General features: G+C 40.9%; 1 protein-coding gene across 1 annotated transcript in view; it reads right to left on the bottom strand.

Annotated features, from left to right (window-relative positions):
* Positions 1-63: 63 nt before the first annotated feature.
* The window catches only part of mbtps1 (membrane-bound transcription factor peptidase, site 1), a 26,631-nt gene continuing 10,024 nt past the window's right edge, over positions 64-16,670 (bottom strand). The window contains exons 6-23 of the mRNA XM_085168458.1: positions 16,315-16,424; positions 16,093-16,209; positions 14,864-14,931; positions 13,946-14,048; positions 12,857-13,008; positions 10,909-11,070; positions 9,599-9,743; positions 9,243-9,431; positions 8,506-8,678; positions 8,306-8,421; positions 7,994-8,150; positions 6,500-6,624; positions 6,298-6,375; positions 6,030-6,170; positions 5,817-5,948; positions 4,426-4,552; positions 3,822-3,952; positions 64-993 (exon numbers count right to left, since the gene is read on the bottom strand). Of these exons, the coding sequence (XP_085024584.1) occupies positions 788-993; positions 3,822-3,952; positions 4,426-4,552; positions 5,817-5,948; positions 6,030-6,170; positions 6,298-6,375; positions 6,500-6,624; positions 7,994-8,150; positions 8,306-8,421; positions 8,506-8,678; positions 9,243-9,431; positions 9,599-9,743; positions 10,909-11,070; positions 12,857-13,008; positions 13,946-14,048; positions 14,864-14,931; positions 16,093-16,209; positions 16,315-16,424 (2,432 nt within the window). The 3' untranslated portion in view covers positions 64-787. The remainder of the gene's footprint in view (positions 994-3,821; positions 3,953-4,425; positions 4,553-5,816; positions 5,949-6,029; positions 6,171-6,297; positions 6,376-6,499; positions 6,625-7,993; positions 8,151-8,305; positions 8,422-8,505; positions 8,679-9,242; positions 9,432-9,598; positions 9,744-10,908; positions 11,071-12,856; positions 13,009-13,945; positions 14,049-14,863; positions 14,932-16,092; positions 16,210-16,314; positions 16,425-16,670) is intronic.

Below are 16,670 nucleotides of genomic sequence, written 5' to 3'. Positions count from 1 at the left end.
ATTATTGAAGAAAAAATTAGCTACTAATAAAATTATTAAAGTTAAAAGGAAGAATCTGGTCACTTTGATTATGCTTTTTAATTGATGAGATACAATTCTGTCAATGCCACTGTGCTGACCATGAGATCAGGAAGGATGTCATCAACAGAACGCCCAACCACAGTTCATTCATCATATAAAACCCAAAACAAAACATAAAAAGACTTCTTTTTAACAGATATGGGCAGGACTTATAAAACCATTGATAGAAAACTTAATCACCCTGTGGCTCTGATGCTGAAAGTATCAGCATCACTTCATGTGTCTGTGTGTGCGTTTCTGTTTGGATCTCCACTAACAGCTTTGTATTTGTACGAGTGTCTTGTATTTTAGTAAATGTGTTTGGGCTTGGCAAATTCAATAAATATAAAAGTCAAACACATTTCATTCATAAAGAAATGGGTCAAAGAAGAGAAACTGAAATGTGGACACTACGTCTGCAGGCATTGTTAGGACCATGTGTGTTTTATATCATGTGTGTAACACTGTTCAATGGTCCACAAATACATAAAAACACCCCAAGCAGCTTCGAACAGACAGGAGGCACAAAAAATGTTTCTGCTTCCAAAATATTCCTGGAGCAGGTTCACGTCCGCAAGGCTTCAGTCTAAAGACAGCCATATGTCTGCCTCAGCAGTTCATTAAGACTCCATGTAATTCCAAACCTCCGTCAACACAAGTTTTCCTTTTAATAGTGTCTCAGTTTTGCAGGTAAACCCAGCAATCCAGCTGCAGTTCAACAATGCAGCTAAACTGTGGGGTTCTTCCCACTCGTCTGCTGCTGCTGCTGCTGGAGGTACGTGGGCCGTTTGATGCGGGGTTTCCTGCGCTTGGGTTTGCTCTTCGACTTTGTCAGCTGGACCACAAAAAAGGAGAGGACGACCATCGCTCCCAGGAAGGCAAACACGGGGATGGTCTGGCCCACTTCTTGGTTGTAGCGGCCAGGCATTATTCCTAAAAGGAATGAGAGGGCAGAGGTCACCACCTTTATTCTCACTCATTATTGTTTAAATAAAATGTTAGGTTATGTTGAAGTGATGAATGATTGTTGTCTGTGGAAGCTCTTTGACTAAAACTATTTTAAACATTAGAAATCTTAGTACCACATTAGTATACAGTACTGAAAAAAGGAAATAGGTACAGAACTACTGAAAAATGCAAATATAAAAATAGTACTGAAATACAAGCCACCTTCATCATATCCTGAACTCTCTTAAACAACCTTTCCCATTTCTGTAAGCAGACTTCAGGAATTGTTCTCCAGGCTTCTAGAAGGACATTTAAAACTCTTTTTCAGATGTTCGCTGCCTCAGCTCTCTGTGAAGATGATCTCACGGGCCCTGGGGAGGCCGACCCATGACTGATTGTGCTCCATTGTCTTTTCTATTTAGGTATGGGTTTTTTTTACTGATTTGGCAGTGTGTTTGGGACCACTGTCATGCTAAGTAATGATTGCAAAGTGGATCAAATTGACGGTACTTTTTCAGTACTTAGTTTTAAGCTTCCCAATAACACTGCCTGAAAAGCAGCCCCAAAATATGACAGTCTCTCCACCGTGTTTCACAGAAGGCCGTAGTCTTTCCTGACTTTCTACTTGCATACTATTATTATCTGTTGTTGATTTTCAGCACAATTCTTGTGCAATTGGGTATATGTCAGCCTTTTCTCCTTGTTTCCCTATCCCTAAACAGTTTTTTTGACAACTACCCTTCCATTGAGACCATTTCTGACGAGGTGTCGGCAAGCAGCAGATGGATCCACCAAAGGGCAAGATAATCCATTTCTTATGGACATGACTTTCAGGTACTGTTCTTCTGCTGTATATGGTCTAATAGGGCAGTGATTTATTTTGCTTTTTCCTCCACCAGCCAAACCATTTCATATCCACATTGTAAGTTACTATTGGACACTGCAAGCAACCCTGTAATGTACAGGGTGGGCCATTTATATGGATACATCGTAATAAAATGGGAATGGTTGGTGATATTAAAGTCCTGTTTGTGGCACATTAGTATATGTGAGGGGGCAAACTCCTCAAGATGGGTGGTGACCATGGTGGCCATTTAGAAGTCGGCCATCTTGGATACAACTTTTGTTTTTTTCCATAGGAAGAGGGCCATGTGACACATCAAACTTATTGGTAATGTGACAAGAAAAACAATGGTGTGCTTGGTTTCAACGTAACTTTATTCTTTCATGAGTTATTTAAAAGTTTCTCTTTGTTCACAGCCATTGACATGTTGAAGAGGTTAACACGTGAGGAGCGGATCGAAATTGTGTTGATATCTGGTGAACGCAGAAACCGGGTCATTGCAGCAGATTTCAATGCAAGACCCCCTACGAACAGTTTCCTGGAAAGTGGATTGGTCGTCGTGGGCCAGTTGAATGGCCCCCAAGGTCTCCCGATCTGACCCCCTTAGACTTTTATCTTTGGGGTCATCTGAAGGCAATTGTCTAAGGTGTGAAGATACGAGATGTGCAGCACCTGAAACTACGGATACTGGATGCCTGTGCTGGCATTTCTCCTGCAGTGTTGCTATCAGTGTGTGAAGAGTGGGAGAAGAGGGTTGCATTGACAATCCAACACAATGGGCAGCACATTGAACACATTTTATAAGTGGTCAGAAACTTGTAAATAACTCATGAAAGAATAAGGCTAATTACGCTGTATTCATATAAATGGCCCGCCCTGTATTTAACCCGTCATATGTCAGTCAACAGTATTTTTTATTTTTTATTTTTTTTAAATTTCCACTGGTATCCATGTCATTTGTTCACGTCAGTTGAGAAGTTTGCATCATTAACAGTTACTTCATCTGTCATTCTTACCAACATCTAACCTTCACTGAAATTTCTCATTCTCTAGTCTCGACATTAGGATAGATTTCTTCTGTGTGAACACCCTTGATTACGTCACATCGCTTGTCCCAATGAATTAATGAAAAGCATTACCAGCTGCTGGAAGAAAGATGTTATTCTCCAACTTTATTTGCTGTTCTCTGGACACTTGCTTTGTTTCACCTTTTGAGTCAAGCTTAATATTTAGAGCACTATACCGAATCTTGCATATTCATGTTGTACCCTGAAGTGGATCTTCTGAGAAATTTATCTTTACATTGTAGCAATCTGTGATGTGTGCTAGTTACATGCCAGACACAGTATAAAACCTTTGTGAAACAACAAGAAAAGGGCTGTAGCACTGCCCACAATGCTAAAAGAAAAGCCTTCCTTCTGCCAATGTAGATTCTAACGTTTCCTCATTTTTCAAAGCTCTCATCACATTTTACTAGACCCGGGTCTGAAGTCTTCTTTCTTTCCTGTTTCCTAATAATAGAAGCCACTGTTCATTATTTATTAGCCTGGAGTCCAACAGGATCAGGCAACTTTCAGCAGTAGTGTCAGAGCAATGCAGACACACCAGACTAAATGCAAATCACGATGCACTAAATGAAGTTTTGACCTAACTGATGCTTTTCACAGGTGTTTTAGTGCTAAAGGTGACGCTAGGTCTGCTGAACATCAAAGAGATGTTCAGTTCAAATAGCTCCGACTTTGGAAATTGTACTTTTTTTCTTTTTTTTTTTTTTTAAACTGAGGACAGTCAGTGTGACCATGTATAGGGTGACTAGTCATAAGAGTTGTACTTTTAAAACTGAAACTGTTTTGTCTGTGTTTTAGGACAAGTCTCATGAATTAAAAAGAAATAAATATATCCTTATGCGTTTCATTAATATTCTTTTCAAGATAAAAGCTGCATTTTAAAAATTTTGCTCATGTCTTACCTCCAGGGATGTCCCAGGCCCCGCTCTCTCCAGGTGACAGAGGCCTGACCTGGGGACGGTATGCCCTCACGTTAGGCAGAGCCACTTTGTCCAGGTCCACAGAGAGAAGCTTCTGGTGCTTCCATAGATTACTGGGAGCACAAAAAAAGAGGAGGAAAAAAGAAAGAAAGGAGTGTGAGAAACTGAATCCAAACGCGTGTCTGTGTTGCTTGCCTCCCTCATTCTTAAGTTCATATTTACACTTGTTCTATTTGGTGACAGGAAAGAGAGCAAATCCATGTTTGACTGTTCAACTGAGCTGCTTCAAAGCATCACTGTGACAGTTAAATCTGGCCCCCCACCCCCCGCTGGGCTCTTTCTATATACAGTGATGTGAGGAGGAAAAATGATGAAAATGTTGACAGCAACATGCTCAGAAGGAAAACTAGACTGTGATATTCTCTAGACTATCTGAAAAACATGACAAGAAAGAATTTAGCATGAGCTAATGCAGCTGTCAAAATAAAATGAAATAAAATACAAAGAAAATAAAGTCTGAGTGACAAGTGAGCACTGGGACATGCAGTTTTGTTGACCAGAAAATTTAGCTGCTTGAGGAACCTACCTGGGGGCTGTCTCATTGACTGGCTGAGGCTTTGCCCATGACAGATGGGGACAGGCCGGTAGTGGGCGGGGCTTCGGATCTCCGAGATGGGCCTCTAAAACTTTGGAGTACCGGTAGAGATGGTTCCCTAAAGGCAGTTGCAGAAAGAGAAAAAGCAGAGTACAAAAAACGTCAAGTAAAACATCTACTCATATTGCAGATGTAGTGCGAGAGTCTTGAGGTCACTTGTAGAGCTGGAGCAAAAAACCTTGAACTTTGAAAATGTCCCAACGAGTCCTATTGTAAGACTGTTGATATCAACTCCAACAAGATCAGTTTTTAATCTGTCTATCACTGATTTTACGTCCGAGTAGTTTTCATGTTTGTAAATTTCAGCCAGTGGTGAATCATAGCATAAAGCAGGCGTGACTCTATAATAAGAGGCTTCGAAAAGCACGACTGAAGCTTGATTTAGACATGCACATGAAATCTGCATCCTGTTCTTTCATCCCTATACGGCATCCTTCCACACCATTCAAGGTGTTGTTGTATGCATTTATCGGGAGGTGCACGTTGGGTTGCACAGAAATTTTACGGTGTAGAGTTAAAATTGGGTCATGGCATAAGTCAGCGGTCCCCAACCCCCGGGCCACAGACCAGTCTGTGAGTCGTTTGGTAACAGGCCGTGAGAGTTGAGGCTCGGGTGTGAAATTTATGGTTTTCAGTTTTTTTTTTTTTTTTTAAATCGTTAACTCAGTTTCTCTGGGTTGTTTTCTGTGTTGTAGTTGTGTGTCTTATTTTTAAAGAAATATTTACGTGTTACCATAGCGACCAGAGAGCATTAAGGGGCAGAGAGGAGGATGTTACTCTCAATGTTGTTGGCGCATTTCAGGAGAACGCTGCTAATAAAGTTACACAATTACACAGTGAATTTGCGTTTATTATTATTTTTACAAAATACCACAGTTTCTGTCCTGGTCGTATCATTTTATTTTGTTGCATTTATCCGTGACACCTTAATGGCCAGTCCGTGAAAATATTTTCTAAAACGGTCCGTGGCGCAAAAAAGTTTGGGGACCGCTGGCGTAAGATACGACCAAGATCTGAAGCACAAGTATAAATCACGTGTAAGATGGGTGGGGGTTTTCTGGCGTTATGTGATTATCTAACATGCAGTATAGTATTAAGGCACTAGAAATCTAAATTAAGTGATTTTAAATGTCTTAAGTGATGTAATTAAAATAAACTGTATGGTTTTTCCATTTTCTTCTCCTTATGTGACGTAGCTATCTGTCAAGACAATGTAGAGGTAAACCCAGAATCTACAACACATATGGCTAATGCTCAAGACGAGAAAAATTTAACAGAGTAGAAACATCTCAGTATAGTATGCAAGCCTTGTCCCTCCTCACCTTCCAGTCTCTGTGGCAGTGGGTGCTCGGCACCTGTGGGAGGTGCCACTCTGCTGTGTGAATGGCTGAGGCTTGGAGGTGTCATACTGTAGGAAGTATACTGAAGCAGAGCATCTAGCAGCCAGAAGCAGTCTGTGAAATATACATTTAAATAATTAGCAAGTAAGTAAATTTTTCTCTCTGTACCTGTGCAAAAACACGCAGAGGAGCTACCTTTCTGCCTGTGACTGTCATCTATACAGTTTGAATCTCCGTACAGAGCGATACGACCTCCCCCATCAGAAGGCGTTTGGTACAGTCCGAGGATGGGAACACCCTCCACCACTGCGGTCTCTTGCTTCAACACTTCCAGACCTGTGAAAACACACACAGAGTGTTACATCTGAACTAAAGACACACAGTTTAAAAAGTGGCCTGTCAGCTAGCATGGCTGCTGGCCAACTTTAAACCAGGTTAAACACCCTTAAAGGGGTGCTGGCACCTTGGTCCTTTAGGTTCTTGGCAATCACTATTCCATCTTCTGGGAAACGAGCAATACTGCAGCCAGAGGCGTAGTACACTGAGTGAAAGAAAAAAGACAAAAGAAGCTTTATCTTCAATAAAAAATTAAATAAATACATGAAATAAAATTTAATTTAAACAGATACATGTGTGAAAATTAAAAGTATGCTTTTATGTCTTACTGTCATGATCAGCTAAGGTGAAGTCCCCCTCGTACAGGCCGTCACTGAAAGCCATCCCCCACACTGAGATCAAGTCGTTCAGAGCTGGTATGTTAGCGCCCCCTGTGTCCGGCATCCACCACTGCCTAGAGGCAGAAGATCACACCACAATCATTAAATTAAGGCAAGAAAAAAAAAAAAGTCCCCCATGGTTATGAGAAGGTTAAACAAACTATATTTTCAACTTGACAAGCAGAGGACTAATCTAAGAAAATAAGAAGCCACATGAAAATAAAAAACAACAACTTTGAGAACAATTAATCAAAAAACAGTTTAACTAAAATCTTCTCCAAGTTGTGAATATCTTTCATAAAATAATAGTAATGCTAAAAAAATACTAAAATATCAATACAGACAAAACTTTACATTGGCAGATTATTTCATAAAAACAAGAATTGCTTTTTAGGTTCCCTGTACAGTCTTCTGGGTTGTTTTGCCCAGAAAAGGCAGCTGTGAATGAAGCTCTCACATGAACCAATGCCATTCAATTAAAACTGAATTACTCAACATAATATTTGGAAGCCACAAAGCCTATATTTAACGGAGTTAAAGACTTTTAATCCTGCGGATACTGAGTGACAGCTTGGGTAGGATATAACGACAGTAGAAATCACTGGTGAGTAATTGTAATCTCTGCATGACGACTCAAGAGGTCGTATGATGTACAGACTGAGGATGCATAGATGCAGATGAAAAGAAACTGTGATACATTACAGTACCCAACAGAATTTACCATGCAGTCATTATATGACATAAGCAGCTGTTTAATCAGTGAAGTGTGCAGGTGGAACAGAAATAGAAAAAACATGCATAGAGATTCTCAAATGAGAGAAATCAGTCAGAGTGTAACTGACTGATGCAAAATATTTTTTCCGTACAAGTCATTCTATTAAGAGCAAAATTAACCCAAACCACTCTGCACCAATTATCAACCTTTTCTGCAATTATTAAGGGTGTAGAGCTTCTCTAGACTGATGCACTGCATCCCCTTACAAATGTTTTTCCATTAATTGTTTTCAAAAAGTTGACAGCAGTTTATGTCAAGTGTATTAAAACATTTGATGTTTACAGAGGAATCTACCACTTTCTACAACTGATGATTTTTCCTCGCTGCTGTGAACTGGCACCATCCTGGTGAAGCACATTAACTATATCTCCTTTACCAGCATTCAAAAGCTCCCACATTTGTGTTTTTGCACAGAACAAGACATAAAACAAAACACTACATCAAAAGAATGAAATTTAAAACTACCAGCAATGACTAACAATCATTTTTGTCATGTGCAAAATCGTGTTCACTGTCAGAAAATCCAACAAAATTCACATGTCAGGGATTCTGTTAAATCCACAGCTGAGCAACAAAAGTAAAAGCCGCGCATACATTTATTTACAAAACATAAGCCGGTATTTATTCTCTTATCTCAATCATCACTGTCATACCACTGAGTTTAATACCTGGTGTTTTCGTCGTAGAACTTGACCTTCCTCATGACAGAAGTGTTGTACCAGTCGCTGAAGATAATGAGCGACAGACCGTTGTCGATGTCTCTCCTCAGCTTGGTGATCTCCTCAGGAAAATACTCCTCCTCGCTGTCTACCATCAAGAGTGTGCCTGAAGGGACACATGAGCAAATAATCCTTTAGTTTGTCATCTTTTTCTAAACCATAAACAATGAACACTCAGGGAGAAAAGCCTCTAACGACTGCCTGGAGCTCCATAGAAACATTCTCATTTTGTTGTGCGATTTTTAGTCTCGGTGTTCGTACCATACTGACTGGCATCAAAGCACGTGATGGGAGCTCCCAGCACCTCAACAAAGTACCCCATACTTCTGAGGTGCTGGTACATGTCCCTGAAGTTAGTGTGGATGTGGTCCCCATTCCTGAAAACACAGAATACTAATCAAAAGCACAGAAAAGGAAAACTAAAAAGATTCAGTGAAAAGGCTTTATTTGAACACACGAACCAGTCTAATGGGTCGTTTTTCATGCGGAGGTTGTCGCGAGGAAAGTAGCCAGGAGGGTAGCGCAGGTTGTGGTACTGATCCCAAAGCACCCTCTTACTGCGTGGAGGCGTCGGCACGATCTTTACCTTGATGGGCAGTTTGACTGTGGAGGTCAATTCCCCTCCAACCTCCGACTGCAAAGAGTGAAAAAGATCAGGAAGGCAGATGAGTAATGTCTGTAGAGCAGTGATTAGTTATAGAAAAAAACTAATCTGAGATCATGTAAATAACTTCTATGTAATTACTAAATATACACTTGAAATTAACACATCTGGTAAAAGACACCTGAGCTCATATTACACCGGTCCCCAACCCCCGGGCCTCGGACCGATACCGGTCCATGAGTCATTTGTTACCGGGCCACGAGAGTTGAGGCTCAGGTGTGAAATGTATGGTTTTCAGGGTTTTTATCGGTTTTCAGCTTATTTTGTTATCGTTTTGATCGTTAACTCTGTTTTCCTGGGTCTTTTCACGTGTGTTATGAATAAATTCTCTTTTTTTTGGTACCGGTACTAGTTTTATTTTGTTGTATTTATCCGCGACACATTAAAGGCCGGTCCATGAAAATATTGTCGGGCATAAACCGGTCCGTGGCGCAAAAAAGGTTGGAGACCGCTGTCATATTAGTTTAAGAAAACATACAAAGAGGTTGGCAGCCGCTCATCTAAAGCTACTTAGAAGACAGCACAGTGACTCACGTCGTTCTCTGCAGGCGATGCCACTGTGACCATCACATGACCTTGTGCAATCCCTTCCCATGACGCTGCTTTCTTGGCCACAGAGATGGACACAGCCAAGTATCCGGCCCACGGCCACAATACCGGTGAATATGAGATGGCCACATCGATGTTGTCGCCGTTCTGAGGAAGGTAAGGCTGCCAGATGGGCTAAACAGAAGGGAGAAACTTTTAAGTCGGCTTAGAAAACCATTAGATCATCGTGATGTCAAATCCCGGTGACTTGTCACACAACTTTCCTTCACTTATTATTCTACAGCACTTCAGTGCCATTTATTTACAGGAAATGCAAGCCTGTGTGGGGATTCTTTGCTTACTTTGTCCACAACTCTGCCGGTGACACCCATGCCATTGAGAATAGTCACATTGACAATGGTGGGCATTCCTCCATAGTAGATGGGCTGAGAGCAATAAGGCCACATGTATGGGCACTCTGTCAAGTCGATGTAGCTGGGAGAAAGACTGGGAGGAGAAAAGCACAAATTCTAATGACACCCAACAGGAAGGTTGAGATGCAAAAACAAGGGTATACAAGAACTAGTTACTAAAACAAAATATTATAAAAGAATAAATTTAAAAAGCACATTCCCAAAGACTGTATGTTTAATGTGACTGTGTCCCAGTACTTTTCTACAGAAAAACATAGAAAGTTTGACTGGGGTCATGCCATGTTAGCTCAACTCCAGCAGACTAATTTGGATATTGGGATCCAATCATGGTGCAGAGGTGAGGTGATGTCAGCCCTTATTAAATGTAAAAGCTAAATAATATATAAAGCATCTCAGATCAATTTGAGGCATGCTGGAAATTCTGCTGCTCAAAAATTAAACCAATGCAAACAAAAAATAAATAAAAATGCTTCAGTTATAAAAGAGAATAAATCCCCACAGACTCTAAAGTTAAAATGAACAACTTCAACAATGAAATTAGTGGTACAAAAAAAACCAACCAACCAAAAAAACAGTTCAATATACATTTAATATAGAACATTTTTTAAAAACACATCAACAGTCAACTAATGTTTTTTTGTGTTACAGCCTATCCAAGAAATCTCTGCTCCAGTTTTGTTGAATGAAATTCTACTATTTCAAAACCCAGATGGTGACAGCCCAAATGATCATATTAGTGGAATGGACCTGACGCAGTCTGATATTTAATAACGGATCAATGTACGGGGTCAACTTCGGTCTGCAGAAGTGAAGTTTGAGACAGATTTTAAAGGAAGACTCAGCCAAATATTGACCCAACTTTGACTATGAAAACTGAACTAGCAGACTAAGTCTACCTCTGTCCTTCAGGACGGAGCAAGCTCCAAACTTTCAGGAGCCTCACTGCAAGCCACCTGCCAGTATTTGATACTCTGTAGACTGAATGTCAGTCATGCAGTTCTTCAAAAAGCGACTCAAATTCTGCCAGTGTGAGCCAGTCCTTTTCCTCCCAAGAGTGAAGGCTGTGACAACACTTGGTTGGCCTCCTTTAGTGTTATTTAATTGTTTTTCATACGCCTACAAGCGTGGGAAAATATTTATGTACACTAAAATGAAGCTGAACAGACTCCTTGTTGCTGTGTGTGAACGGGCTGTGAATCCATTAACTCGTCTTCGTCTGTGCTCATTTTTACATTTACCTGGCCTGAGGTCTGTAGCTGTTGAGGATCTGGTAGGCTCTGATCAGGTCTAGTTTCCCGTGGCCTTGTTCAAACATGTTGACCCCAGGCAGTCTACGAGCTGAGGCAATCAAAGCCTGCTTCATGGAGGCTGGGTTCACCAACTCCCGGTTGAGGACAGTGCTGCAGGACAGAAGAGGACAGGCTGTGTTTCTGTGAATCTGCTGGTGTCACATTCCTAAGCTTCAAATTCAGGACACTGCTGGAGGAGAGATGAGGGATGGGTTGGTGTGTGTGGCAGTGCGTCTGTCTTGTCTGGGAGAAAGGGAGGGATGACTGCTGTCAACAAGGGGAGGATGATGTTTGATTTCAGCAATATGAGCTCACAAATGGGTTTAGTTACAGCTCAACAACACGAGGACACAGTGAAACGGGGACACATTTCACTGTTGGCTCATGCAGGATTACAAAGCCATGGTTATTAAACCAGATTTCACTTCAGTATTATGTCCCTGTAACCTCTGATGTCAACCATCTCTAATGGCACATTTGCTTCTCAGTATCATCACTTCAGCTACAACAGAAGAGCCTCAGAGAGCTCCACACATCATCTAAGAGTAATCACAGAGTCTAATAACTGTCCTGGCACCAGAAAGCATGCATTTATGACTCGATTACCTGAGAACATTACTCCATTTTTTTTTTTTTCCCCTAAGAACCGAATGGCCTCCTCATTAACTAGCCAGCTTGATCTGTTCTTGATGAGAATACTCTGCATCTGTACCTGCTCTGTGCACGCTGACTTTTGCTGTTGCAAAACACTTTCACTACACATACCACTGTCTGCTCATATGGCATTATGACACTGGAGGTAATTAAACCTCATCAAACTTTAGTCTTACACTACTAGTAACTACTGGTGTCATCCTACGCTAATAAGAATCTCATTTAAACCTTGAGTACAAAAAAGGGGAAGTTTTTAAATATCATCCATTTAGTTACAAGTGAGGGTTAAAGTGGCTGATATAACTGACAGTGACCTGTCTGCTAGGCCTCCAAAGTGACCCTTGCCACCATGTTTGTGCTATTTTAATTGATATAATATGTGGGACGGCCCATCTCAGAAGAGGTTCTGTGTTGGTGAGTCTAATTCTAGTATTTATTAGCCTCTTATCTAGCGCAAATTAACAGGTAACCATATCTGTGCATTACTGCCATACGATTTATGAATATAAGCTTGCCAACTTAGCTGATAATTTTGCACTTCAGTCTCATACACATAATCTTAATTTTTTACTCAAACCCCCCCCCCCCCCCCCCCCCAACAAAAAAAACCATAGCATGGCAGCATTAACCACAAGACCTCGAAATGCTTTCAAAAACCAAGCCAAAGGTACTTTACAGTGATCGTCAAAGAGTTACAAGACTGAAGGTGAATGTCTTGATGCACGCTCAATCATCCAGGAAAGTAAATACCAAAAGGTTGATTCTATTACACTACGTCCAGATGAACAGAATCAACCCTTTGAGATTGAAGGTGAAGCTTATATTATCGGACAATTTTGTTTTAATTTAACCTGCTGTGCTGCATGCTGCCCATTATGTCTCTATATATCATGTTAACTGTGCAGACTCTGTGCACAGATGGATATGCAGGTGGTTAGTTCAGCTGGCACACTGTGCCTGATATAGATCCCTAATGCAGTTAGCAAAATAAGAGTAGCCATCTGGAATAACCAGACTATAAAAAACTTTAATCTGAATCATTTTATCGTAAAAGTTTTTTTTTTTAGCACTCTTCATCCCAGTACAAGTTGTTTTGGGCAAGTTTTCTCTGTTATCTTTAACATGTATGTCTTTAACTTAGGGGCTGTTATTAAGGCTAATAGAACTAAGAAAGTCAGACTAAGAAAGCCAGTAAAATACCTTGGGTTCATACAGTATAACATAATGAGTTTATCAAACTCACCTGGCCAGGAGTGTGACAGCACCAGCCACCACAGGAGAAGCCACACTGGTGCCAGACAGAGAGCGGCATCCCTCCTTCATCCCTGAGCCCCTAACACCAGAACCGTAGGTGACGATATCAGGCTTCACTCTGCCATAACCCCCGGGCAGCTCCTGAACACAAATGGGAAACAGATGCAGAACATGGTTGGATGAAAAGCAGCTCAAAACTGCTGCAAGCCTGAGTAACTGGGGGAAAGACACAGAAGAAAATATTCTCAATGGTCAGCCAATTCAAATATTTTGATCTTTCCACTTAACAATAGAGGCCAGTATCAGAGAGTACAAAAAAAGTACACATATTGAGACAATCTGCTCATGCTGTATCAACACAGTTTTGAGGACAGCAACCTAAGCATAGCTAGTTTCCACTGTGCCTTTAGAGAGATATGAAGTGCTCTTCTCTGCTCACTTACTGTATACATCTCACTCACACTGTTTGCTAGAGAGCGAGGCCTAAAGCTGTAATTCTAAATTTGAAAGGGCTGTTTTTCACGAGCTTAAACTTGTGTTTCAGTTTATGTCATTACGCCTACTCGTTGAAGTCAGCAAGGCAATTTAAAGCCAGTCTCTCAAAGCTCAACTACCGTTTAAAATATGAGCGTCAGCTTAGATTTTACATGCAATTACTTTTATGAAAGTCAAACAACGGCAAAAAACAAACACTGAAGCAGAGACAGAAAGTAGGGGGGGAAAGCCTGTTATTTTGGGTGTTTTTGGTTCATGTGGGAGTGAGAGCCTCTTTATGCTCGGCTGGCGCTGATAGAAGGGGCACAGAACATCACTGAATCGGTGAATGAAGTCTTATTCAGATTCTAAAGCAGATGTCTGCTTTGGCCTATGGCTGATAAAAAAAAACTGTGTGTGTGAGTGAGTGAGTGAGTGACACTCTACAGTAAGTGGATGATGGGATGTGGATGAGGGATCAGAAGGTTACCACACGGTTGGCTAGCTCAAAAAGCAGAGGGCAGATCTCAGGAGTAGATGTCTGCCAAGATGACGGTGTGTGTCAGAGTGTGTATTCTAGGTGTATTTTCTTGCAGCAACTCACCCAGGTGGTCATGCCTCTCGAAGAAAACCTGGCAATGTTGTCCTCAAAGTCAATCCCCCCAACCCCGATCACATCCATCTGGTCTGCTGGGTTATTCAGGGTGCTGAGAAAGATCAGTTTAATTTAGTGCCATCCATCCATCCATTCGCTTCCGCTTATCCTTTTCAGGGTCGCGGGGGGCGCTGGAGCCTATCTCAGCTGTCATAGGGCGAGAGGCAGGGTACACCCTGGACAGGTCGCCAGTCTGTCGCAGGGCTAACACACAGGGACAGACAACCATTCGCACATTCACACCTAGTGGCAATTTGGATTATCCAATTAACCTATCCCCACAAGCTGCATGTCTTTGGACGGTGGGAGGAAGCCGGAGTACCCGGAGGGAACCCACGCAAACACGGGGAGAACATGCAAACTCCACACAGAAAGACCCCGGCCTGATGGTGGAATTGAACTCAGGACCTTCTTGCTGTGCGGCAACAGTGCTAACCACCATGCTGCCCTTTTAATTTAGTGCAAAATAGAAAAAAATCTTTAACTGACAGTTTACAAAATGTAATATTAGGACTTGCTTTGCTTGTTTAGTGATTTTTATTTAGTGACAAAAGAATCAAAAGAAATGTTAAATAGGGTAATAAAAACTTGTTAGGGTAAGTAAGCATTTGCTTGCAATTAAACACAGACAAACAGGAACAGAAAAAGTATTTTATAGTGACTATACTCCAACGTGAGGCAAGTACCTATTTACACCAATGGTGCTATGATGTGGAAAATGCTGGATTTCAGTGGAACCATGTGCACTTTTAACCACAACACTGGAGTAGAAGTGAAACTAAACTAAGACTCTTCTGCTCATCCCTGTTAATGCACACGATGAACCGTGTAAGCATGCGTGCTGCTGTTATAGCAATATTAGCATACCCATACAAAGGTCCATCGTTGCCAATGGCAGAAACCATGATCACTCTGTTGGCAGTCAGTTCCCAAACCTGCAGTCAAACATGCAAAGAGAAAAATGGAGTGTGTGAGGTTTAACAGCACATAACGCATAAGGTCAGATTGTAGTTTGATAGCTGCTTTGATAATTTGGGAAGCCTCATCCTACACGTGTTTATGGGAACATATTTATGTGCATTATTAAACTGTAGCTTATAAACTCTTATTGTGTGTGGCAGCTAACCTGTGAAGTAAAGTTACATACTGATCATTCATATCTCCTCATCGGGGCAAATTCTTATGAATGACTAATTAAATTACCGTGTTGTGCCATGTGCATAGTAAGTAACTTGTTATTGTGACTTGTCACAGACTGTTCCTACCATCAAGTCAAGATATTTAAGTGTAAAACATGTGAAATTGAGGAGCAATTTTTTGGACGAGTGTTGCTACTGAAATATGGGAAAAGAGTTTAGCACCTTCTCAAAATCAATCATCTTTTTCAAAGCAACTCAAAATGCAGGACAACGCATAATCGTGCAAGTTAATTTGCCATCATAAACTCAGACTTCTGGCATGTTGCAAGTGATTTGTTATTAAGTCTGAGCTACCCAGATTACTAAAACAATTTTTAGAGAGCAGTGACCAGGGTTCATACTCAGACATGAAGCTGACAAGTTCAGGGGTGCATGTCTAAAAGGGGCTTTAATTAGTCAACATGAATGCACAGTAGAGGATGACTGATTGTTTAAAAACGTTTCAGAGACAGAGCTGTTTCCCATTATATTCAGTACATAATTCACATCTTGCCCTTTAATCAAGGAAGAGCATTTGATCTTGTAACAACAAAACAGATGTTAGTCTATTCAGCACTTATTGTGAAGGTTGACATATTGTTTTTGTAATAATCAGTGAGCACTGAAAACTTGAAAGAGCAGTCCGAATGTTGTCATGCATGTGTTTATGTGTCTGGTTTGACCCGTTTGAGCTTACAGTTGACCTGGCTCTTACTCATTGGCTCATTAGAGCATTGTCAAACAGGTGTAACATAAAGGAAGAAAGACTAGGGACTATTTTTATATTTAGACAAATTTTAAACCATGTGGTCGCATTTTTGATCAACCTGGTTATTTTAGAGATAACTTTCCTGTGCTTTGCATTCTTATTTAATTAAGCAACTATGTTTCTAAGTTATATCCCAAAGTGTGCATCACCTTATCAACAAAGGGGTGGTCCATGAAGTCAGGTCCTCCGATGCTGAGGTTCAGAACATCGATCTTCTTTAGGATGGCGTAGTTAAAAGCATCAAGGAACCACGAGGTGTACGAAACCTAGGACGTGGGGAGGGACAAATACATTTTACAGTATAAATGAATTTTACAGCAATGCATTCCAACACCAGCAGTGCATTGTATATTGTAGTATATTATATGTACCTGGTTGTTGGTAAAAACTCTGAAAATGTGCAGCTCTGAGTCGGGAGCAAAACCCTGACACTCCCTCATACTAGCTATTACTCCTGCTACGAATGTACCATGGCCCAGACCTGAAAAACAGGATAAGCAGTTTATAATAATCTTTGTCTCTTCCACAGACAGAAAGCTTGTGACTTTTAATATTACATTATTTGAAAAAATAAAATGCAGTCCATTAGTTAATGTAAATGCAGTGACATTACTATTAATTATTAGCACAGATGGATGAATCATTGCCATTATTAATCACCAAGCTCTCCTAAAGGCACTCTAGAAGCAAGTCTGGCAGCATTCTTTAAACACCTCCAGGCACTTAA

The sequence above is a fragment of the Neolamprologus multifasciatus genome, chromosome 7 (assembly GCF_963576455.1).
Source record: "Neolamprologus multifasciatus chromosome 7, fNeoMul1.2, whole genome shotgun sequence".
In the NCBI taxonomy this organism is placed as follows: Eukaryota; Metazoa; Chordata; class Actinopteri; order Cichliformes; family Cichlidae; genus Neolamprologus; species Neolamprologus multifasciatus.
The sequence above is the reverse complement of the archived record's forward strand: the minus strand, read 5'-3'. Positions and strand labels throughout refer to the sequence as shown.